Source organism: Arachis hypogaea, chromosome 9, assembly GCF_003086295.3.
Source record: "Arachis hypogaea cultivar Tifrunner chromosome 9, arahy.Tifrunner.gnm2.J5K5, whole genome shotgun sequence".
In the NCBI taxonomy this organism is placed as follows: Eukaryota; Viridiplantae; Streptophyta; class Magnoliopsida; order Fabales; family Fabaceae; genus Arachis; species Arachis hypogaea.
In genome coordinates, this window is record NC_092044.1 from 118,043,722 (window position 1) to 118,067,089 (window position 23,368).

Below are 23,368 nucleotides of genomic sequence, written 5' to 3' on the forward strand. Positions count from 1 at the left end.
CGTGGAAAGCCTCGAGAAGATCATCAAAGTTAGGTCGTTCGGAAGACCAAGCCAGTTTCTCCCGGCGGTTTTGCGTTTGCGGCTGCGCTTGATAGTCCATCTGGCCATTGGATGAGTAAGGAATTGAATTTGTGGGTTGTTAGTGTTGGAGTGAAAACAAAAGCTTTTTAAATAACATGTGAGTGATTAGAATCCCTATTTTAATTGCGTGGGATGCAAGTCATTAATATTTATTTTCCTATTCCTTCCTTTGAAACCGTCCTCTCCTATGATGAAGCCTCAACTTTCTTATATCTCATCTCTTGAAATATGTGGCCAGTTATTAGGTATTAATTGAGTACTTCAAATGCATATAGATATAGTAAGATGATTTAGTTTGTTCCAAATTTAAAGAAATTGTTGATATGTTGTTTTTTTTTAACTATTCTTTTATAAATTTAATTTTGATGTTATGATATTTAATATTTTACATTTCCATTCAATCATATCTGTTTCTTTAAATAACCATTTACGTGTTGATTATTCAAAATTATTATTTTTACTGACATAGTAATACATAATTAAATATTTGTGTAAAATTATATATTAAAATTAAATTTATTTTTTATGCTTTAACGTGTGTTCACGAGTTTTGAAATATTTTGAAGGAAAAAAAAAAGATTTCAAAAATGTAAAAGCAGTTCATAAATTTTATTATTTAAAAAGTAAATATGTTAAAACTTTTTTTAGTTTTTCAAATCCCTTCAAAACTCCTTATTTTTTAGGTTCTTAAAATTGGAGATTTTATTTAATTTTTAATTAAATTTATTTTTTTATCTTTAACTTAAATCTAATATGTTATTATAAGTAATTAAAGAATGAAATTATAAAAATTATATATAATAAATATTTTATATTTTTAACCTATTTTAAACCAATAAGACAAAGACAGATTTTAAAATTACTAAGTTCTTCAATTATCTTTAATTTCTATATTCTATATTTATAATTAAATTACAAAATCAACATCAAATTTGTTGAATAATGGGCAAACTCATCTGAGCTTTTTACCGATTTCAAATTTAATTTTTTGAGATGAAAAAAAATTTGTTTAGTGAAAAACACTTGCAATCCTTATTTTATTTGTTGTGCTTTCTCTTTCTATAAATGTCAAATATGCAATTCTAATTCCATTGTTGTCCTTTATAAATTATAATGATTGTACCATAATTTGATTCCAAAAATTTCTTTCCAACAATCAAATCAGCTATGATTATTTCCTCCTTTGCCTCTAATAGCAATTCACATATTATGCTAATGCTAATCCACTTTTTCTTTTCCATATATTTGCTTGATCTGATCTGTTATGCTTTCTATGTAGATTCCAAATAAATATAGTAACATCATTTAATTTGTTTGAAATTTCATTAAAGGAACGAATTTTGCTGGCGTGTTTTACCTTTTAACCAATTTGTTGACGGGTTCTGAAACAGAAAATTTGTGGCACATGAACTTATTTATGAATATATCATTTTTCTTATTGTTTGTAACTCTTGGACATGATTATTTAATTTTTTTTGTGCAAGAAAACTACAACAGGAATAGACACATAAACAACATAAAGAGTAGAGTGGCTATGTCTCAACTTAGAGGTGCTGAAAAATAAAAATCACTAATACTATTGTAATAGAGGTCTAAAACAGTTTTTGAATCAACTTCAAACTAAATCTTATTATGTCCACAATCAGAAGTCAAATAAGAATATAGACTTGATTAAACCTATATTTTACAGAAACTTAAAACTTGTATAAAAAACAATTAAGGTGGAAATTCAGGTGCAGTCGACTTCAAGTAAAGTTATATCTAAGAGTCGTTAGATGATCTGACTGATTTGACTAAATTTTCATCTAACGACTCTAAGGTATTAACTTAATGTGAAGTCGAGTTCACTTGAGTTTTTACCTAATAATAATAAGAATAATAATAAGAATGAGAATAATAAAGTAGAAAGAATATAGTTTGAGTTCGATGTAAATTTTGAAGTAGGTTTTGGTATTGGTGTCACTAATTGTGCATCACTTCTTGTCTTCAATATCCCCTCCACCTCGACTATGTCACATTCGTGTAAATCCAGATATTCAAGATGAGGACAACCATTAAGAATGGCTCTCGAGCCACTATTATTGAAGCTGCTTGGAACAAGTTGGAGATGACGCAAGTTGGACATATTTTGCGCAATAGCAAATTCTTCCCCAGTATTGTTACGATTGTAGTTAAACTTCAATGATTTTAGAAGAGGACAACCTCGACCAATTGCCTCTAAAGCAATACCAGATACATTGAGACAAAGGGTAATTTCAAGTTCCTCCAACAATGGAAGCTTTTCAGCCATCTTATATAATCCTTTGTCTGAAATTTGATTCAAGCATTGAACAAGTCGCAGACGTCGCAATTTATGACATCCCCTATTAGAAATCACCATACAAACTTAATGGTTAAGCAACATATAATAAGTGTGGTGTAAAATTGACACTGCAACAAAAATAACGTGTCTTCTTCATGAGATTAAAACTTGTTTATAATAATTATGACACTTCTTCAATCATGTGTGAAAATCCTTTAATTTCAATATATATCTTGTTCTTCATCCATGCAGTTACTCGGTTATGTTTAATCATACGTACATACACTTGTCTAATTAATAATAAATGTTGAATTCATAGAGCTTCTAACAATTTTTAACAATTATAATTCAACTTCAATTCTTCAACTCGATTATAAATTATTGATGAGCTTAGCATAATTACCAATAAAAATTATATGCCAATAAATGTTAAAAGAAATTTCATACAATGAAAAATGAAAAATCTTGAACTTACGAGTCAATTATGTATTTGAGGAGATCATCGGTGCCAAAATACTTGATACTTATGTCTTCTAACTGGCCACAGCTACGATCAATTGCATGGCGGCACATCTTCTCCACCAATTTATATTCCACTGCATTGCGAATCCGAATGTCGCACATATTGACGGTTTGCCACATGAGCGGATCCATGCAGATTCTCCGCCATCTACGGCACACGAACTGAGCACTGGTTAAGATCTCGATTGCGGTAAGTTTCCCAATGATCATTACAGTGAGGTCGTCCGGAAGATGCAACAAGTTTAATTTCTTCGCAGCCTTGCAATATTGGATCTGACGTCCATTGCGATTTACAAAGTTCATAGGTAGGCAAATGAGGAATTAGGGTTTGAGTTAGTTGTGATTTTTAGGAATAGATTTTGGTGTTGGTATTGATATTGCCTCCAAGCCCCAATTATATATCTACGCGATTAGTATTTTGCTAATTAATTTCTTTTTTCTTTTTCTTTTTTTTTCTTAATACTGAATCTCTTTGCGTTTGACTCAAGCCTAAATATAGATATAACAGATAGACGAGTGCATAAATTACCGTGTTCTAATTCTAGACAACAGACGCCAAAATAAAACTAATAACAATTAATAGTATCTTGTGGGATACTAGCTTAAATGTTTAAATTGATTTTTTTTTTTAATATAGTCTCACCACTAAATTTAAAATAAACCTAGGTTGTTAGACAATATAGTTCATAATTGAAGAAAATCTCAAATAAAATATTTGAAATGGATTTAGTTCAACTTAGACGGAGTCGATGAGATATTTGTATAATGTGTACAAGGTGTACAATAGACTGTTTTTTAGCCTAATATAAATTAAAAATAAAAGTTATCCACGAATAATAAATTTAAAAGCTCTCATTCAATTATTTCACATTAAATTTAAAATTTTCAACACTCAAAGAAAAAAAGACAAAAAAGAGGTATAATGATAATAACAGTAATCATTCTTTTTTACTAAAAATATATTGTTTTTGATTTACTTGCTTTTGACTTTGTTACTTAGATTATTTTTTTATTAGTTTAATATTGATGATGATTAATTATAATAAGAAATTAAGAATACATAAAGAATACAAAAAGTTAATCACAAAATATTTTTTCAGATTTATATTTTCAAAATGAATGAAAACATATGCGAAAAAATATTAACAAAATTTTAAGAGATTTATGCGAAAATTAAAAGAATGAAGCCACACACGATAATTCTCATTTGAGGTATTTTATACTTCAACTCGTACGTGTATATTATTTCTCAGATATTCTACCTTATTATTAGACTCTTAATTCAAAAAAATAATATATTTTTATCCAAATTTACTATAATTTGGATTGAGTAATTATATAATTATTTAATGTCATGCATGAAAAATATTTCAAATAAACACATTATATGTATAATAATATATGAGAGGTACCAATTTACCCTTTACTTTCTAAAGTTTAATTTTAATACATTGATTGACAATATAAAATATAAAAATTAATGTTTATTTTTTATTTTATATATAAAATTTTTTGAATAATTGAAGATACAAATTGTTAATTTTTAAATAATTAAAGATACAAATTATTAAAGACTGACAATTTTAGTATAGAAAAAGAATTGACTAATGTTAATTAGTTTAAATTTAGGCATAAATAACAAATTTTTATCACGTAAAATTTTTCATTGACAATAATTTGAAATAAATAATTTAAAAGTACGTAAAAAAATGATAAAAATATTCTTCTTATAAAGAACTTTATGTTGTAACTTCTTGGTGATTCTGTTTAGAGTTTATGTTCTTATTTATTCTGTCCTTATTATTTATGGATAGTTTAAATATGATTATTTGGAATATTAGGGGTGCTTCTAATAAGTTAGCCCGGGTGCATTGTAAGGAATTTGTTAGGAAATTTAGACCTGTTTTCTTTATTGTGGTTGAAACTCACTCACCTTTTCAGCATTTAAAATTATTTTGGGAAATGTTGGGGTATCACTCTGTTGGTATAGTAGAAGCAGAGGGGCATAAGGGAGGTATTTGGTTTCTATCCTCTATGAAGGGTGTTTGTTGTAAGTTCATTAATGCTTTTGACCAGGGTGTTACTGTTGAGGTTCACTTTAATAATTTAATTTGGAGGTGTAGTGGCATTTATGGCAGTCCTCAATTTAAGAAAAGGGTTCTCCTTTGGGATTATCTTGTTGCACAATCCATGGTTTTTCAAGGACTTTGGATTGTTCTTGGTGATTTTAATGAAGTCAAATTTTCTCATGAATCTAAAGGCTGTCAATTTTCTCATCAACGAGCAGACATGTTTGCTACTTCATCAGGGGATAGTGGTTTGTTTGATCTGAAGACTATTGGGAGGCAATTTTCTTGGTACAGGAGGGTGAAAAATTATGTTGACGTGGCAAAAAAGCTTGATCGAGTCTGTATAAATAATAGTTGGTTATCTATCTTTCCAGAGGCTTATGCAGAAGTTTTAAATAAGCTTCAGTCTGATCATTGCCCTATTCTGGTGCGTTGTATAGGTCGTCCTCAGCCTAAAGGGAATCGACTTTTCCGATTTGTTGCTGCTTGGGCTACTCATCCTGGGTATAGGGATATTGTGAACCAGTCATGGTGGTCTGGTAATAGAGGGATTCATGGCAAGCTTTCAGAAGTACAGAAGAATTCACTAGAGTTTAACTCGAAGGTATTTGGTAATATTTTTGTTAAGAAATCTGAATTAGAGCACCAGATTAATTATTTACAAAAGCGTTTGGAAGTGGTGGATAATATTTATTTGCGTCAGAAAGAGCAACAGTTGCTTGATGATTATAATAATACTCTAGTGCAAGAAGAGCTCTTATGGTTCCAAAAGTCTAGAGAGCAGTGGGTTAGGTTCGGGGATAGGAATACAAGATTCTTTCATATTCAAACTCTTGCGCGAAGGAAGCATAATAAGATTCATGGCCTTTTTCTCAAGGATGGAGTGTGGGAAACTGATCCAGAGGTTCTGAGTTAAGAAACAGAGTCTTTCTATAAAAGCTTATTCTGTCATTTGGATGATGTTGATTTGGGTTGCCTTGGTGATGTGCCTCTTCCTTCTCTAAATGAGGAAGCTTGCAATAATCTTACGGCACCAGTTACTATGGAGGAAGTCAGAACAGCTGTTTTTCACATGAACTCTTTTAAAGCTCCGGGTCCTGATGGATTTCAAGCTTTCTTCTTCAAAGAATATTGGGAGATCATTGGTCTTGATGTTTGGAAGATGGTTAAGCAGGCATTCTCCGGTGTTACTCTTGATCCGAGAATGTTGGAGACTTTACTGGTTCTCATTCCAAAGGTTGAATCACCGGTATCTATGAAAGATTTCAGGCCGATTAGTCTTTGCAATGTAGTTTACAAGATCATCACGAAAGTCCTTGTTAATAGGCTTCGTCCTCATCTTGCGGATATTGTTGGCCCGCTTCAAGGAGGATTTATTCCGGGACGAGGAACTCCTGACAACATCATTATTGCTCAAGAAGTCCTCCACTTTATGAAGAAGACTAAATCAAAGAAAGGCACACTGGCCTTTAAGATTGATCTGGAGAAGGCTTATGACAGAGTTGACTGGAGGTTTTTAGCTCATACCCTTAAGAGTTTTGGTTTTCCTATTCCTACACTTAATTTGATTATGAATTGTGTCACTGCTTCTTCATTATCTATTCTTTGGAATGAGAGTCGTCTGAATGGCTTTACTCCTAGTCGAGGTCTTAGACAAGGAGACCCTATGTCACCCTATCTTTTTGTGTTGTGTATGGAGCGATTGGCATGCTTTATTAGTCATCAGGTTGATTTGGGCTTGTGGGAGCCGGTTGCTATTTCTAGAGGGGGACCAAGAATATCCCACTTAATGTTTGCGAATGACTTGCTTCTATTCTGTAAAGCTACAAAGAGACAAGTGCAAAATGTGATGTTAGTTTTAGAGACTTTTTGCAAAGCATCTGGGATGAAGATTAATGTGGAGAAGTCTAAAGCGCTTTGCTCTAAAAATGTCTCTGCAACAAGGAAAGAGATTTTCACTGGGGTATCCTCTATCAGATTTGTCCAGGACTTGGGCAAGTATCTTGGAGTTACCCTTAGCCATTCTAGGGTGACTCGTTCAGTTTTCAATGGTGTCCTGGATAAGGTTCGGAGTAGGCTAGCAAGCTGGAAAGGAAGTTTACTCAATCGGGCTGGTAGACTCTGCTTGGTTAATTCTGTTACCGCCGCTATTCCCACGTACCAGATGCAGGTCTCTATTTTTCCCAAAGGAATCATTAGTAAATTGGAGTCTATGATGAGAAATTTTCTTCGGAAAGGACAAGTTGATGGAAGAGGATTGAATCTTGTTAGTTGGAAGGTACTAGTTACTCCAAAAAAATATGGAGGTTTGGGGATTAGAGATCCTTATTGTGTAAATATTGCTCTTCTTGGGAAGCTAGTTTGGACTTTTTTTCTAGCAGCCAAACAAGCTATGGGTCCAATTGTTGGATGCCAAGTACCGATCATCTCTATATGACTGTTTTAGTTATCCTAAGAACAAGGACTCTCCCATTTGTAGGTATCTTTGCAAGACTTGGGAAGTGTTGAAGGATGGGTTTGCTTGGTGTATTGGAGATTTGAACCAGAATTTTTTGTTTTCTAACTGGAGGAGAGAAGGACGGTTATCTAATGAGATGGATTATGTTCACATTTCTGATTCGAATCTCCGGATACAAGATATTTGGTCGGTTGGTAGGTGGCATTTGGATACTCTTTATTCTCCTTTATCTCAAAATCTGAAAGGTAATATTCTCTCTTACAATCCAGATGAACAAGCAGGTCCGGAAGTGTGTTGGTATTGGAGTGGGTCTGCTGTCAAAGTCTATAACTCACGCAATGGTTACTTGTGATTGTGTAAGCAACTGTTTGGTTGGGAGGAGCGGGAGAATTGGCTTTGGCTTTGGCGTCAGCTTGTTCCGAAAAAGCATAAGTTTTTGGCTTGGTTGTGTCTTAAGGAGGCTCTTCCTACTGCAAGTTTTCGCTTTAGAAGAGGGATGTCGTCATCGGATAGGTGTCCAAGATGTCTTTCTAGCCAGGAATCGGTTTTACATTGTATTTGGGATTGTCCAAAAGCTCAGGTTGTCTGGCATAGGTTGGATATTTCTTGTCATCCTTTGGATTTGAAGAACTGGTTCTTGTATCATAGCAGAGAGCATCCGTTCAAGTTCTTTTCGGGACTTTGGTGGGTATGGCGAGCAAGGAATAATGACATATTTAATCCCCATGAAACTTGGCCTCCGAAAAAAGTGATTTGTCTGGCATTAACTTCAGAAAAGGAGCTTAGGAATATTTTTGAATTACAACGTATGTCCCTTCCCTCTACTCTAAATGGTTTTTCGAATCCCCCATCCATTGGTACTTTTAAGATTAATTGTGATGCTAGTTATTTTGGTTCGGGTGATAGTGTTGGTTTTACTTGTGTTATTAGAGATTGTAATGGGAGTTGGCAAAGGGGTGTTTTGGAATGATTGAGAGTAATAGTATTCTTCAAGGAGAATTGTTTGCTATTTGGAGAGGATATTTCTTAGCTTGGGATGTGGGTCAACGAGATGTTATTTGTGAGACGGATTGTGTGGAAGCATTTAATCTTGTTACTCAAGATGGTTTTGGGTTTATTGATCCATTGGTGCTCAAAATAAGAGATATCATGCATTGGAATTGGCGTGTTGACTTTCGTTTGATTATGAGATACAAATACGGTGGCAGATACTATAGCAAAGATGGCGATGAAGTTACAACTTTCGCATGTGGAGCTTCTTTCACCTTGGGAAGAGTTTAAAAGTAGTCTTAAACGGGACTGCTCCTCTATTTAAGCAGTTCCTTGTTTTGTTTGTTTTGTTTTTCTTTGTTTAATTTATTTCAATCACAAAAAAAAAACAGAAATTTGTGGCACATGAATTCAATTTATTAAAATGTTACAAGAAAAAATAGAATATATTTACAAATACTAATATATATAATATATAGATATATATGTTGAGAAATATACCATTATATATATATATATATATATATATATATATATATATATATATATCATTCACCAATCAACTTTAAAAAATACTTCTATTGTCATACAATTTTGAAAAATGTTATATTTATGTTTTTTTGTATATTTTTATTTAGTATTTAAAAATAAAATTTAAAAAATACAAAAAATTATCTTATATATATGAAAAAGTTTAAAAGATTAACTACCGTTTAAGTCAACTCAAATCAAATAAATTGTACTTATTATTTCTGTTGAGACGTTCGATGCTTATTTCTGTCGAGACGTTTATGCTCCACCTTGTTGTGTTGAGCTTTTTATTTCAAACAAAATTTTGAAAAATTAGAATAGTGAAAAAAAATTTTTTCTATAAAAGATATATATATATATATATATATATATATATATATATATATATATATATATATATATATATATATATATATATATAACTTGGTCGCAAACTATGATAACCAAGTGAATGGTGATTATAGGTGGCTATTGATAACTTCAAGTTGACTGACAAATATGGGAGTGATGCCTGACAGTTAGAACTTAAAACACTAATCAAAATGTTAAGTTATATCTTAATCGTGTTTATGACTAATCCAGATGTTCAAGATATGGTGGGGTAATCATAAGGTTTTGAAGGGTGGCAAACATTGCGAATATGAAGCGAATCAACTACATTGCATGAAGTTTAAGTTGTCTGTTACAGTTGGAAACCTTAACCAAAGTTACAATATGTTACAGGTGAAGGAGAAATGTGTATGTGGTGATTTTTGGGGAGAGAGGAGGTTAACGAAGATTGAGAAAGACAGTCCAAAACAGGTTCATTCATTCAGAGGTGGAACCCTAGTTCTTTCTCGAGACTTTACCAAGCCAATCACTCACTGTGTTTTTCATTTCGATCCATTTTAATTTTATATTCATTTATTTATTCCTATATTTTTATAGACTTGGAACTCTGAAATTGTCCTTTTGAAGACCGTATAATATTATTCCAGCAAATTTATTGTTCATATCCGACCTCTTTAAAGAGGTTGGACACGATGAAATGAGATAATTTCCAAAGAAAATGGGCAGTTTGTGCTTATTTAAGAAAGTAATTGTCTTTCCAAATTTTTCTAACTATCTCTATCTTCTTTAAAAGATAAATCTTAACAAATTCCCAAAATAAAGAAAATGGTTATCCTTTAGTGAAGATGGAACTACTCTAGCAATTGTTATCTACTCTACTATAAATACATCGACACCCATAAAGTATATACACGTTCTACTCTATTAAAAATCGAAACTCTAGCAAGTCGAACGCTGAATGCATACAAAAGTATCCAGACCTCACATCAGACGTTACCATACAAAGAAATTCAAACGTAATTCTCCAAACAGTTATATTATTCAAAAACTTCAAACAATTATTTATTTCTGACGAGAGATGAAATCAAACAAATAAAATAAACACGACCTATATAGAAAATTATAATTTTAAAAAAGAAAATACTAGACTGCAATAATTCATGTGCATCTTCCATTTCATAATATATGTTTTTTCGTCATTAATTCTGCATTTTTTTTCTTCAACGTTTCTTCTTGCTTTTGGATTTAACATTATTCTTCTTTCCCGTACTTGATCCTGAATTAATTCTTCTTGCTTCTCGTTTTTGAGCTTCTTGTTTTTGAGCCCGCTTCTCATTTTCATAGTCAAATACTTCATCATCGTATGCGGTTTCAAAGCAAAGTCCCCAAAATTGAAAGTCATCACAAGGTGCATCTGGATCCCTCAAATCTTTTAATTGTTCATCACATCTTGTCCTCAATTTCCCCTCCAACTTGACATGACAACATAGGCGTAAATCCAAAGATTCAAGATGAGGACAACCATCAAGAATGGCGCTCAAGCCACTATTGTCGAGGTAGTTTTTAAAAAGTTGGAGGTGGCGTAAGTTTGACATATTTTGTGCAATAACAAATGCTTCTTTATTACCGCCAGCATTGTTGTTATACTTGAATGATTTCAGAAGAGGACAACGTCGGCCAATTGCTTCTAAAGCAATACTAGATACTTCGAGACAAAGGGTAATATCAAGTTCTTCCAACAATGGAAGCTTTTCAGCCATCTCACATAATCCTTTGTCTGAAATTCCATGGAAGCATTGAACAAGTCGCAGGCGTTGCAATTTATGACATCCTCTGTTAAAAATTACCATACAAACGGTTAATTTTTAAATCCATAAATAATTTGTCTAAGTTACTTATTCAGACAACTCAACAACAATACACCATAATCATAACAACCAGCAAGAGAAACAAAACACAACAATAATTCATGTTGGTACTCTCTATTAACATTTGAACTTCACTTAGAGAAGTAACACTAAAGATGCTATTTTTTAACAACCATATTATGTATATAACCAAATTAATTACTAGAATAAAATATATATTAAAATACAAACTACACACTAAAAATAAATTACACTGATTTTAATTGTTAATTTTAATTTACAAATAACAATTTTTATCTTTTATATATGCATGAATTCTAATTAATATCTTACTAGGCAAAAAATATAAAAGTGGGGATAATAAGACTGACACTGCAACAAGATAAAAAGGTGACCCTCATGAGATTAAGACTCGTGAACAATCTTTAATAATAAAGTTTGTAATTCATGAAACTTTTAACAATTTTTAACAATTGTAATTCAAGTTGAATTCTTCAACTTAATTATAAATTATCGATGATCTTATTATAATTATCAATACAAACATCACATTAAAAATCATATGCCAATAAATGTTAAAAAGTAATTTTATACAAATAAAAATGTGAAACTTTAAACTTACGAGTCAATTATATATTTGAGGAGATCATCGGTACCAAAGTATTCGATACTTATGTCTACCAACTGGCCACAACTACGATCAATTGCATGGCGGCACATCTTCTCCAATTTATAGTCTACCGAATTGCGAATCCCAATATTGCACATGTTGATGGTGCGCCACATGAGCGGATCCATGCAGATGCGCCACCATTTGCGACACACAAACTGAACGCTGGTTAAGATCTGAAATGTGGTAAGTTTCTCAATGATCATCAAAGTGAGGTCGTTCGGAAGATCCAACCAATTTAATTGCTTCGCAGGCCCTGCATTAATGGATCGGTGGTCCATTGTGATTTGGAAAGTTCACAGGTAGGCAAATGAGGAATTAGGGTTTGAGTTAGTTGTGATTTTTTAGGAATAGATTTTGGTGTTGGTGTTGATGTTGCCCCCCACTTATATATCGCGCGATTTATATTTGCTAATTAATTTGTTTTTCTTTCTCCCGAACCGTTTTACGTGCGCCTCAAGTTCTAACTGATGCCTTCATCCACAATAATATTTAGACTGAATACATAAAAAAATAGTTAGAATAAACAAAAATAATATGTTTATTTTTTTTCAGTTTATTTTAATTTTGGAAGTAGATTTTTTACTTTGTCAACGAGTTATAATTCAAATGACATAGTTTTTCCATACTCACCTTGAGATCGCAGATTTAAATTTCACTCCTAACTTTAAAAAAAATAGATTTTTACTGTAAAAAATATTAGAATTAACATAATTTTTTTAAAATTAAGAATATCTGTAATTAAGAACCTAATTAGATTTTTAAATGTATAAATTGAAAAAAAATACTATGTTAACTCTAATATTTTTTACACAAAAATAATTTAATTACAAAATTAAAAATAATATAACAATAAATATAAACCTTCGTAAAAATGTACCATCATCGATTTTTATCTGTAATGCGTGAGTGTCTTCTGTGTCAACCATGTCTTAATAAAAACACATTTAGATACTCCTAAACACTGTGACGTATTAGCGTATCTAACATTATTATTAAAATGAATTTAAAAATAGTATATATTATTATTTATTTATATAAAAAATATTTTAAATATTTTTTAATAATTAAAAAATTTAAAAATTAATTTATATTTTAATATTAATAAAATATTAAAATATTAAAATATTATAATTATATGTCTACGTATTATGTATCAGTGTTCGTCATATACTTATATTACTGATAATCCTTTTGATCATTACTCTTTTAAAAATCAATTATGACTTTAATGTAATTAGAATTATTTGTTTTTACTCAAATAATTACCATATTTCTATTATTATTTTACACCAACTAATTGATCACAGAAGGCTTGGAATCAACCATTAGTGACAACTCACTTTAAGTCTTTAACCCTGAAACAGTACAACCAAAAACTTGCATATTTGTTTTAGCAGATATAGTGTTACCGAAACACACTTATTTTTGAGAGCCAAAGAAAGTCTCCTGAAAAATTTTGGTCTTAGGCGCTTAAACTTGCTAACGAATATGGTCTCTCAATTTTCATACTCATTTCTCTTCTTAAACTTTTTCTTTTTTCTTCTTCTTCCTAAGTTTTTTCTTCTATGTCGGTAAAGAAGCTCTAATTAGTTCTTTTGGGATAATCTCTCAATGTTTCAGACAACATCATTTTATTGTAATTGATTTAATTTCAATTCAATAAAATATTTTTACCTTTAAAAAAAAAGAAATACTTCCATTGTCACACAATTTTGAAAAATGTTATATTTACGTTGTTCTTTTTGTATATTTTTATTTTAAGAATTTAAAATAAAATTAAAAGTTATCTTTTATATATATATATATAAGGTGTGAAAAAATAGTTTATATAACAACATCACAACTATATGTGGTAGTTAAGTGAGGGGTGGCTATGAGTGGCTTTAAAATGATGGACAAATATAGAAGTGACACCTAACAATTAAAACACTGATTAAAATGTTGTTATGTATATCTTAATAGTGCTAATGATTGACTCAAAGATGCTAATCAGAAGTTTTTTATCACCTTGGCAATGTTGGCAATATAAGAAAAACCAAATGACATAAGCGTAATTGTCATTTTTTTGTAAATTGCAACCAGATTGTTCCATATTTGTCACTTGACGAAGGATTTCAAGGTATCAAGAAAAATGGTGGGCGAAGATTTTGAATAAACTATATTGCCTGATTTAAGTTATTTATTGTGGTTGCGTACCTTAATCCAAAGTTGTAACATATTACATAGAAAGAGAAACATGTAAGTGGGGATTTTGGGGATAGAAGAGGTTGAGAAAAATTATGAAGACTGTATAATAATAATAATAATAAATGTCTCAACAAACTTATATTATTTAAGAACTTAAAACAATTCTTTATTTTTGACTAGAGACGAAATTAAACCAATAAAATAAACATATCTATATAAAAAATTATAATTTAAAGAAAAAAAACATTAGACTGAAATAATTCATGTGTATCTTCCATTTCATAATATATGCTTTTTCGGTTATTAATTTTGCATTTCTTTTTTCTATGTTTCTTCTTCCATTTGATTTTAGCATTATTCTTCTTTTCCCTACTTGATCCTATAATTAATCCTTTATACGGTAATCTTGATTTTTTAATACATTCCCATATAGCATATATTTCCTCCCAATTTACTTCATCCAAAATTTCTGCCTCTGTGTATATCTTTTTTCTTTCTCGGCTCTCTCAGCTTCTTGTTTTTTAACCCTCTTCTCGTGTAGATACTCATATAATGCATCATGGTCTGTGGTGTCATAGCATCGTCCCAATAATTGAAAGTCAAGGGGTGTATCTGGATCTCTCAAATCTTTTAATTGTTCGTCACATTTTGTCCTCAATATCCCCTCCAACTCAACATGGTAACACTCGCGTAAATCCAGAGATTTAAGATGAGAACAACCATCAAGAATGGCGCTCAAGCCACTGTTGTTGAGGGAGTTTCCAATAAGTTGGAGATGGTGTAAGTTGGACATATTTTGTGCAATAGCAAATGCTTGTCCGTTACCGTCACAAATACAACCATTGTTAAATTTGAATGATTTCAGAAGAGGACAACCTCGACCAATTGCTTCTAAAGCAATACTAGATACATCGAAACAAGGGGTAATATCAAGTTCCTCCAACAATGGAAGTTTTTTAGCCATCTCACATAATCCTTTGTCTGAAATTCGATAGCATTTAACAAGTCGCAAATGTCGCAATTTATGACATCCCCTGTTAAAATCATCATACACACTTAAATCCACAATTAATTTGTCTAAATCACTTATTCAGACAACTCAATAACAAAACACCATAATCATAATAATATACTGGGAAGAGAAACAACACACAACAGTAATGCATATTCGTACTCTCTAGAGAAGTAACAATAAACATACTAAGAATACAAATTTAAAATACAAAATACATATTAAAAATGTATTAAACAACATATATATTTATGAATAATGCTATATGTATATTAAAATTAGCCACCAAAGTCAGCCACCTGTATAAAATATATGTTAAAATATAAATACACATTGAAAATAAATTAAACCACACATATTTATACACAAATACATTGACGACTGATTTTAGTATACAAATAATATTTTTGTATATTTATATATAAATACAATGACTAATTTTATTAGCTGAGTAGTAAATAGATAGCACTTTTTATCCTTTATATATGCATGAATTCTAATTACTATCTTAATAATTAAGAAACACTTAGTCATGAGATTAAGACTTGTTTATAATGATAACACTTCAAAGTTCAAACATGTGTGAACAATCTTTAATTTCAATATCTTGTTCTTTATTCATGCACACTTAGTCACGTACACTTATTTAGTTAATAATAAATTTTGTAATTCATGAAGCTTTTAACAATTTTTAACAATTGTAATTCAACTTGAATTCCTCAACTTAATTATAGATTATCGATGACCTTATTATAATGAAGAAGTATAAGAGTCAATGAAGTACATGTACAATGTGTACAATAGAAATTTAGAAATGTTCGATTTAATGGGATATCAAATGTTTATTATCCTAATACCCATATAGTTGTTCTAGATAGTATAGATGTATTGTATTTGAGAAATTAGTAGTATTTTATGGTTCATTTTTTAATTCATGTTAAGCAAAATAAACAATCCATTGTGCACATTATACAGATACTCTGTTGGCTCTCTAGCTGAATTCAATTATAATTACCAATACAAACATCACATTAAAAATCATATGCCAATAAATGCTAAAAAATAATTTGATACAAATAGAAATGAAAAACTTTGAACTTACGAATTAATTATATATTTGAGGAGATCATCGGTGCCAAAGTACTCGATAGTTAAGTCTACCAACAGGCCACAACTACGATCCATTGCATGACGGCACATCTCCCCCACTTTATAGTCCACTGAATCGTGCACACCAATATCGCACATGTTGATGGTGCGCCACATGAGCGGATCCATGCAGATGCGGTGCCATATGCGGCACACGAACTGAACACTGGTTAAGATCTGAAATGTGGTAAGTTTCCCAATGATCATCAAAGTGAGGTCATGCGGAAGATCCAACCAGTTTATTTTCTTGGCAGGCCTTGCAAGAATGGATCGGTAGTCCATGGCGATTTGCAAAGCTCATAGGTTTTGGTGTTGGTGTTGCCCCCAGGCCGCAGAGAAGAACAGAACTTGATAGCCTTAATGGATTAATAAATTATGTCTTTTTCATGGTCTCCAATGGAACCCTAACCCTAGAAAGCTTGACCGATCCCTAAATCATGAACAATGCATTGAAGGAGGAGGAGGAGCCAAAGGGGAGGTTTACCTGAACAGAGTGGGATAGGAGGTATGGGGAGAGAGCGCACCGAGATTTAAAGAGAGGCGACAATGGAGGAGGTTACACAGGGTTCCATTCTTCTTTCGGATGCGAAACTCGGGTCGGGTTAGGTTTCGAAAGAGGAGGCATTGAATAGCGATGAGGATAAAGAACGGACTTATGGTATGAAAATATTGAGATTTCATTTTATATTTAAAATTTTCAATTTCAAAATTCAAATTGATTGCGTCAGATTATCTTTTCGGAAAGAAGAAAAGATGATATGGCAGACTAAAACCCCATAGTGGTCCTTGAGATTGACGCTGTGCATCAAAATTGTTTCTGAAATTTAAATTTTACCAATTACGTTTCTGAAATTGTGAAAATTGCACCATAGTAGTCCCTGACCCGTTTTCCATTAACGGCGCGATGACGTAGCTTGATGACGTGGACCTTTGGTGACACGTGTCACTCCATGGTTTGTCCACGTGTAACGGTATGCTGACGTGTTGATCAACGACACATGGCATGCTAACGTGGATGAGTATGCCACGTGTCATAGTGCTATTTTGCCACGTGTCAGATTATGCCACGTGTCGCAATGCTATTTGTCCACATGTCATCTACTATGTCATCGTTACATGTGCATCAAATTGGTCCCTTACTTTGCATCAAATAACTCATTTTAGTCCCTAAAATTGAATGTCGTGCACCAAATTAGTCCCTTCATCAGTTTTTTTCTAATTTTTTTTATAAATTTAAACTTCTCATTATATATTTGAATACACTAATTTTAATTATATTTTTTATTATACATATTTTATAATAAATTTTTTAATTAATAGTGTTAACTTATATCATTAAAGTATATGTTAACTAAAACCAAAACTTTATTATTACCTCTTGTGTTTATTTGTATCTGTTTTAATGCTGTTCAAATCATGATTATAATAAATACTTATATTGATTAATAGTGTAATATATGAAAAAGCCGCCTAACTAAATTATAGATAAAATGAATTATTATAATTGACAGTATAAATCTATCTTATTAATTTAGTGAGAAGTTAATTATATTGAAAATCGGACATTCTTAATAAATATTTTATGCATACTTGATAAGGCACTAATTAACTAATATAAATTCGTTATTAATTAATATAAATTCTTCCAACACACAACTATACGTAGAAAAGTATTCAAAATCTTTCTGTTTATGAAACACATGTTCAGACCTCTTACATGGCAGCAATTCAACCTGAATCCCTGACCTTGCCCTAACAATTTTGGATATGTCTATCTCACTCATACTATCTTTATCTATGAAAAGAGACCCACGAATTTTTACATCCTCATCAACCCATTTATACAAGCCGTCATCATCATCTTTTGACACTTTCTTCCCTTTTTTCTTCCTCATCATTCCCAGAAAAACAAAAAGAAGAAGATGAGGGAATGAAATCAAAATTGAAAGTGAAAGAAAACTAACCTCTTTTACTTAAGTCTCACTCTTACAAAATCGTTTTAACCAAACTGAAGTTTTTTTAATGAAACCCTTTAGGATTCCAAATACATGTACCAAACTTTAATAAAAATCGGTTCAGTTTCACCTTCTCAATCATAACCGTTGTTTTTCTCAAAACTAACGGCACTAAATCACCTTAAAAACTGGAACGATACCGTCTCATTTAATGACAAGACGTCTTTTCTTATTTCTTTTTTTTTTCTTTTTCAAGAAAAACTATCAGTCTCTATTCAATTCATTCAACATTTATATTTATTTTCATATTAATTTTAACAAAGCAAGATGAACCGGGGGTTCCATATCTCTAATCAAAATGCTGAGTCATAACTCACCAATAAAATCTCAACCTATTTCATCAAAATATCACTAGACCAAGTTTGGGAATATGATATGGCCGTTATAACTCAGCTACGCGTTATGACTCGGCTATATACGTTATAAATCGGTTATCAATAACAGACATCAAAGAAAATATCAAAACGCTCAAATGTGCCATTACTCTCCGTTTAAAGTAAAATTATTTGGAGACTTAACCATTACTTTTCATTACAAATATATGAGAAAGGGTAAGAAAATCATTTTGATATATTGCAATTTATAAAGCTTATTATTCACTCACTAACTTGAGCGTCGAAGTGCTTTTTGTAGGTGCCAACCCCCTATTCTCTCAGTGCCAAAATATATCTCATCCCGACAAAAGACTTGTAGCTACTAATCGACGAACGAGCTATACAACAGCCAACCTCAATAAAAACAATTATAATTATCAGCCAAATATACTTAAACTTAATATTTGAGCTCTAAATTTTGTTATAACATAATAAATTGATCAACCACAAAAATAAATTACTCTTATACATCTAAACCCTTCATATCAAATATGGACAATATATCAAAATCCACTCGTATAGTAAAAATACTATACTAATAACATAAAAATAATTGCTCTTTTAATTTGGTCACTATAATTTGGCAGCTACAAGTTAAAATTCGGATATTAGGTCAGAAAAATGTTAGAATTTTCATGACTCATAAATAACCAATACATAAACTTGATTGTTATACCTATAATTTGGTCGTTATAATCTAGTTTATTCTGTATTATTTGATAACTACCACCTATTACTCAAAAAATAAGTTTTGCTCAATTGCCTATAACTCGACTAATGAAACCTATACCTCGGTTCAAGTTATAACTCGGTCCATAATTCAAAAACATAATAAATTGATAACACTTAGTACAACGACATAATGACTCCATCACACGTCATCAACTCAATGAAATAGGTAACCACATTGTGGTTCTCACAACAATTGTATCTTATGATTTGCTAATCAAGCATATCCAAAACGCTTAGTCTCTATTTAATTTATATAAGATAACATTAGTTCAAGGTAAAGGATATCTAAAAATTTAATACTCATTTAAGTTACTCTCACTTTATCTTCTTCAAATTATTATTGACTTGAGCAAATACCCACTCCCGTCTAATATTTTTTGGAATCCAGCATATAACTCATCTGTAAAGAAATTAAGACATTTTCTTCTTCTGCAATAAACTATACTTCGGACAGACTTCTTAACAACAAGAACACCTAAAAATTACTCCTTTAAAATCAATTATGATTTTAATGTAACTAGAATTATTATTCCTTTACTTAAATACCACAATTCTATTATTATTTTTAATTTTTTTAGATATACATTAAAATAATTATCAAAATCGGTTATTAATGTAAAATACAAAATACATATTAAAAATAAGTTAAATCAGTCACTAAAAAAATAAAAATAAATTAAATTATACATATATACATTTCTACATAAATACAGAAAAACTAATTTTAATATATAAATAATATTTTTTATTATTTTATTCAAATAAATACCACATTTATATTATACACACAATTTTTTAAAATTTTGAAAATATGGCTTATGTTCTTTTTGAAAATAATATGTCTTGGCAAGACCCTATTCCTTAGAATAAGAATAGGGAATAAAAAAATATAACAAGATTAAAATTAACCATTAAAATTAATTATTAACATTTATATATAAATAACTAAATATATATTATTTAATTTATTTTAATATAAATTTTATATTATAATATATATTTTATAGTAATAATTTAATTTTGGTATATAATTGGAATAATTTATTCATTTTTGTTTGCGTCTTTTGCGATATTTAAAGGAAAAGCATACGCGAACAAACGTATAATGGGGACGGCAACTGGCATTGGCAACCTCTTGGTTTTACGATATTGATTGCCACCGCAATGGCGGATTCTGCGGCGGTTCACATAGTGTACACGGAGCAGCCCCACGGTGAGGAACCTGAGGCCTTCCACATCCGAACCCTCTCCGCCGTCCTCGGCAGGTACCAACCTCAATTCGTGATTTTGACGAACCCTGTTTGTGTCAAATTGAAGAATCAAAATTGGTTGTGTAAATTGGGAAATTTTGATTTGGTGCAGTGAGGAGGCTGCAAAGGACGCTTTGTTGTATAGTTACAAGTCAGCTGCTAGTGGCTTTTCTGCTAAGCTTACTCCTTCTCAAGTTGCTCAACTTTCAAGTATGCCTCTTTTTTAATTAGTCTTTTATATTCTTAATTGTTTCTGTTTGATATATATATCTTTGCATGTGTCTAATTTGATTTTAGTTTTTAAAAGATTAACGTATGAAGTTTGTTAGAATGGATTTTTTGGAACTGAGACTGTGAGATGGCTTCAGCTTCAGGGTTTAGGGTGGAATTTTTTCACTTTTTTTAACTTCATAACCAAACACACCCTTAGGTGGTGTTTATGATATGTCTAGGAATAGAAATACATAAACTAGAAATATAGAAATCTAGTTTGAGGAGGAGGAAGACAAACACGAAGATACTAAAAAGATTTTCTCCCATATATAATTAGAGGAGCAATGCTAGAGGGCTATTAGAGTGATGCTAGAGGTTTATTAGACAAAGACGAAGAATGCTGTTAGATTACTAGACTTAAAAAACTAGACTAAAAGAATTGAGTTGATGGCTAAGTGATGGCCATGGCTCCTAGTATTTCTCATATAATTATGTAAAAATTATGTACATTTTAAAAACTAGGATGAGACATTATTTCTGTCTCATTATGTGTGGCACTTCACTCGGCTTTCTGCTGGTCAGAATTCTTCAGAGGGAACTCTTTTCGGTTGATTGGCTCTCAATGAAAGTACCTATACAATGAACTACAAAACACAGAAGCGAGCTATTATCGCAATGAAAGATATAATGAGCTACAACGCACAGCAGCGAGCTATTATAAACGAGAGAGTCAAAGATTTTATAAGGCTCTTTTTCAGGTGTTAGTCCTCAGATATAGGATTCTTTTTCAAATATTGGTTCCTTGAGAGCCTATCACTTTTATCATCATCTTCATCATGGTCATCACAATGATTCAACTCTGTTAATACAGTGAACAACATCGGATAGGGGTCTAGGAAAATTGACTCCTTTTGATTAGGGTACTACCAGGATCAAGCTGCACATAGTTAGAGTTGAACATTTTTTAATAATATAAATCAAAGTTCATATGAAATGTGAAGAGATACCAATGCTTGAAGTTGAGTATTGAGATTACTCTTGTAATTTGGAAAGAAATATGAACTATACATTAAGGATATTGTAGATTGAATATTTGCATATCTAATCTGAAAGGGTTTTCATGAGTATTTAATGTTGCATCAATCATCACATGTATCTGTATAATTCCTTCTACTTGATTTTTCCTAATATGTTTGATTGTTCTAGTTCGGTTTAATTATTAATATATATATTTTAAATATACAGAGCAACCGGGTGTTCTTCAAATTGTTCCTAGCAGGAGACTTCAGCTCCATGGTGGACCCAACATGGATGAATAAATAAATAAGGGATGTAAACAATCATACCTCACAATCTAGTATAAACTATTATGACTCAGCTATGTTATGGAATTAAGATTTTAGAATATGAATGTATGTATAATAAATATATAATTGCAATTACTCTGATGAATGCCTATGATTGTGTGACATGTTTCAATATCCAAATGGCACCAACATGCCCCTTGTGAGCTCACTAATGATCTGGCTAAGCATTGAGGGATTAATTATATTTGAAGTCTACTCTACATAAGAAAAGAAGGTCCCAGTTAAAAAAAAAAAGGGTTTGAAAAAAGAACACTTTATATATAACTGTTTCATAGTTTATTGATTTGGTATTTGGTGTGTAAAACTAGTGATTCATCAAACACCTCTTAAAAGGGTGGTTTCACTGCCTAGAGTGATTAGCTATTCATCAATCATAATGAACTTTGATTGAAACCAACTCAAGTTCTTATGTTGTTTGTTTCTGGTGAAAAGAAAGGTGCAATTATGTTTAGGGATGATTTTCATGTGTAGTTTTATGCTTGGATTTCATTCATAAGATAAACAAAAGTCTCCTCTGTTTATTTACTATACACATCCTTAGAGTGAAGATGTACAAACTAATCAACACTTAAAACATTCGTCTAGACTGTTGATCATGTGAATTGATTCTACCATGTGAATATTTCACATGATTTCCTAATATGAGATCTTTTTATGGCATGTGATGAAATATAATTAATTATGAAATACACACATAATTAAATCATGTGGAGTTTTACCGCAGATGATTCACACCTGACACCACATTGTTCCTGCTTTATTAACAAACCATGAAGACCTTTAAAGTTTGAATTGAAATCAAGCACATAGTTATTGGATAGTAATTCTAAGTTAAAGTTAGCATGTAGCTTTCTATGAGAGGATTGCATAACATTTGTACTCTTTACATCAAAGAATGATTAGTCTTATCTTATGAACAGTTAAAATGTGTGATGTAGGGTAGATTCAAATACCGTAGGGGAGCAGAGGAATGTTTGCTAGATTTCAAATCATAATGATTGTAATAAGTACAATGTATTTGTTTTTGGTCTCAATATACATAAATACACGATAAGTGATTTTTTATATACATATAATATTTTTGTTTTTATTTTATATTAATGTTTCCTGTGATTAGCAGCACCACATTGACACGTATATATATGAAGAAGGTTCTTTTGTTAATTAGCACATTTAAAAGAAGAAGAAAGCATAGGGTTCATGAATGTCAGAGATTATATACCTTATCCCAACATTATGATCCAA

At 31.1% G+C, this 23,368-nt stretch overlaps 4 protein-coding genes across 4 annotated transcripts; 1 reads left to right on the top strand and 3 right to left on the bottom strand.

Annotated features, from left to right (window-relative positions):
* Positions 1-1,758: 1,758 nt before the first annotated feature.
* On the bottom strand, positions 1,759-3,298 carry LOC112709615 (putative F-box/LRR-repeat protein 9). Its single transcript, XM_072203972.1, has 2 exons — positions 2,859-3,298; positions 1,759-2,444 (listed from the first exon to the last, which is right to left on the bottom strand). The coding sequence occupies exons 1-2, from the start codon at positions 3,206-3,208 to the stop codon at positions 1,904-1,906; spliced, it is 891 nt and encodes a 296-aa protein (XP_072060073.1). The 5' UTR covers positions 3,209-3,298; the 3' UTR covers positions 1,759-1,903.
* A 7,205-nt stretch (positions 3,299-10,503) lies between these two features.
* LOC112709616 (putative F-box/LRR-repeat protein 9) lies at positions 10,504-12,102 on the bottom strand. Its single transcript, XM_025761501.1, has 2 exons — positions 11,774-12,102; positions 10,504-11,116 (listed from the first exon to the last, which is right to left on the bottom strand). The coding sequence occupies exons 1-2, from the start codon at positions 12,100-12,102 to the stop codon at positions 10,504-10,506; spliced, it is 942 nt and encodes a 313-aa protein (XP_025617286.1).
* Positions 12,103-14,121: 2,019 nt separating this feature from the next.
* LOC112712538 (F-box protein SKIP19) lies at positions 14,122-16,829 on the bottom strand. Its single transcript, XM_025765450.3, has 2 exons — positions 16,126-16,829; positions 14,122-15,045 (listed from the first exon to the last, which is right to left on the bottom strand). The coding sequence occupies exons 1-2, from the start codon at positions 16,452-16,454 to the stop codon at positions 14,463-14,465; spliced, it is 912 nt and encodes a 303-aa protein (XP_025621235.1). The 5' UTR covers positions 16,455-16,829; the 3' UTR covers positions 14,122-14,462.
* Positions 16,830-20,326: 3,497 nt separating this feature from the next.
* On the top strand, positions 20,327-22,237 carry LOC112712539 (subtilisin-like protease SBT3.17). Its single transcript, XM_025765451.3, has 3 exons — positions 20,327-20,558; positions 20,656-20,753; positions 22,002-22,237. Exons 1-3 carry the CDS (start codon positions 20,458-20,460, stop codon positions 22,073-22,075), a joined length of 273 nt encoding a protein of 90 aa, XP_025621236.1. The 5' UTR covers positions 20,327-20,457; the 3' UTR covers positions 22,076-22,237.
* The last annotated feature ends 1,131 nt before the right edge of the window (positions 22,238-23,368 follow it).

Excerpts from the sequence above, each read along its gene's own strand:
- LOC112712539 (XM_025765451.3), top strand. The coding sequence starts at position 20,458 with ATGGCGGATTCTGCGGCGGTTCACATAGTGTACACGGAGCAGCCCCAC. Across the intron at positions 20,559-20,655 it reads CTCTCCGCCGTCCTCGGCAG|TGAGGAGGCTGCAAAGGACG; the intron begins GTACCAACCTCA and ends GATTTGGTGCAG. Across the intron at positions 20,754-22,001 it reads TCAAGTTGCTCAACTTTCAA|AGCAACCGGGTGTTCTTCAA; the intron begins GTATGCCTCTTT and ends TTAAATATACAG.
- LOC112709615 (XM_072203972.1), bottom strand. The coding sequence starts at position 3,208 with ATGAACTTTGTAAATCGCAATGGACGTCAGATCCAATATTGCAAGGCT. Across the intron at positions 2,445-2,858 it reads CTCAAATACATAATTGACTC|GGGATGTCATAAATTGCGAC; the intron begins GTAAGTTCAAGA and ends GATTTCTAATAG.
- LOC112712538 (XM_025765450.3), bottom strand. The coding sequence starts at position 16,454 with ATGGACTACCGATCCATTCTTGCAAGGCCTGCCAAGAAAATAAACTGG. Across the intron at positions 15,046-16,125 it reads CTCAAATATATAATTAATTC|GGGATGTCATAAATTGCGAC; the intron begins GTAAGTTCAAAG and ends TGATTTTAACAG.
- LOC112709616 (XM_025761501.1), bottom strand. The coding sequence starts at position 12,102 with ATGGACCACCGATCCATTAATGCAGGGCCTGCGAAGCAATTAAATTGG. Across the intron at positions 11,117-11,773 it reads CTCAAATATATAATTGACTC|AGGATGTCATAAATTGCAAC; the intron begins GTAAGTTTAAAG and ends AATTTTTAACAG.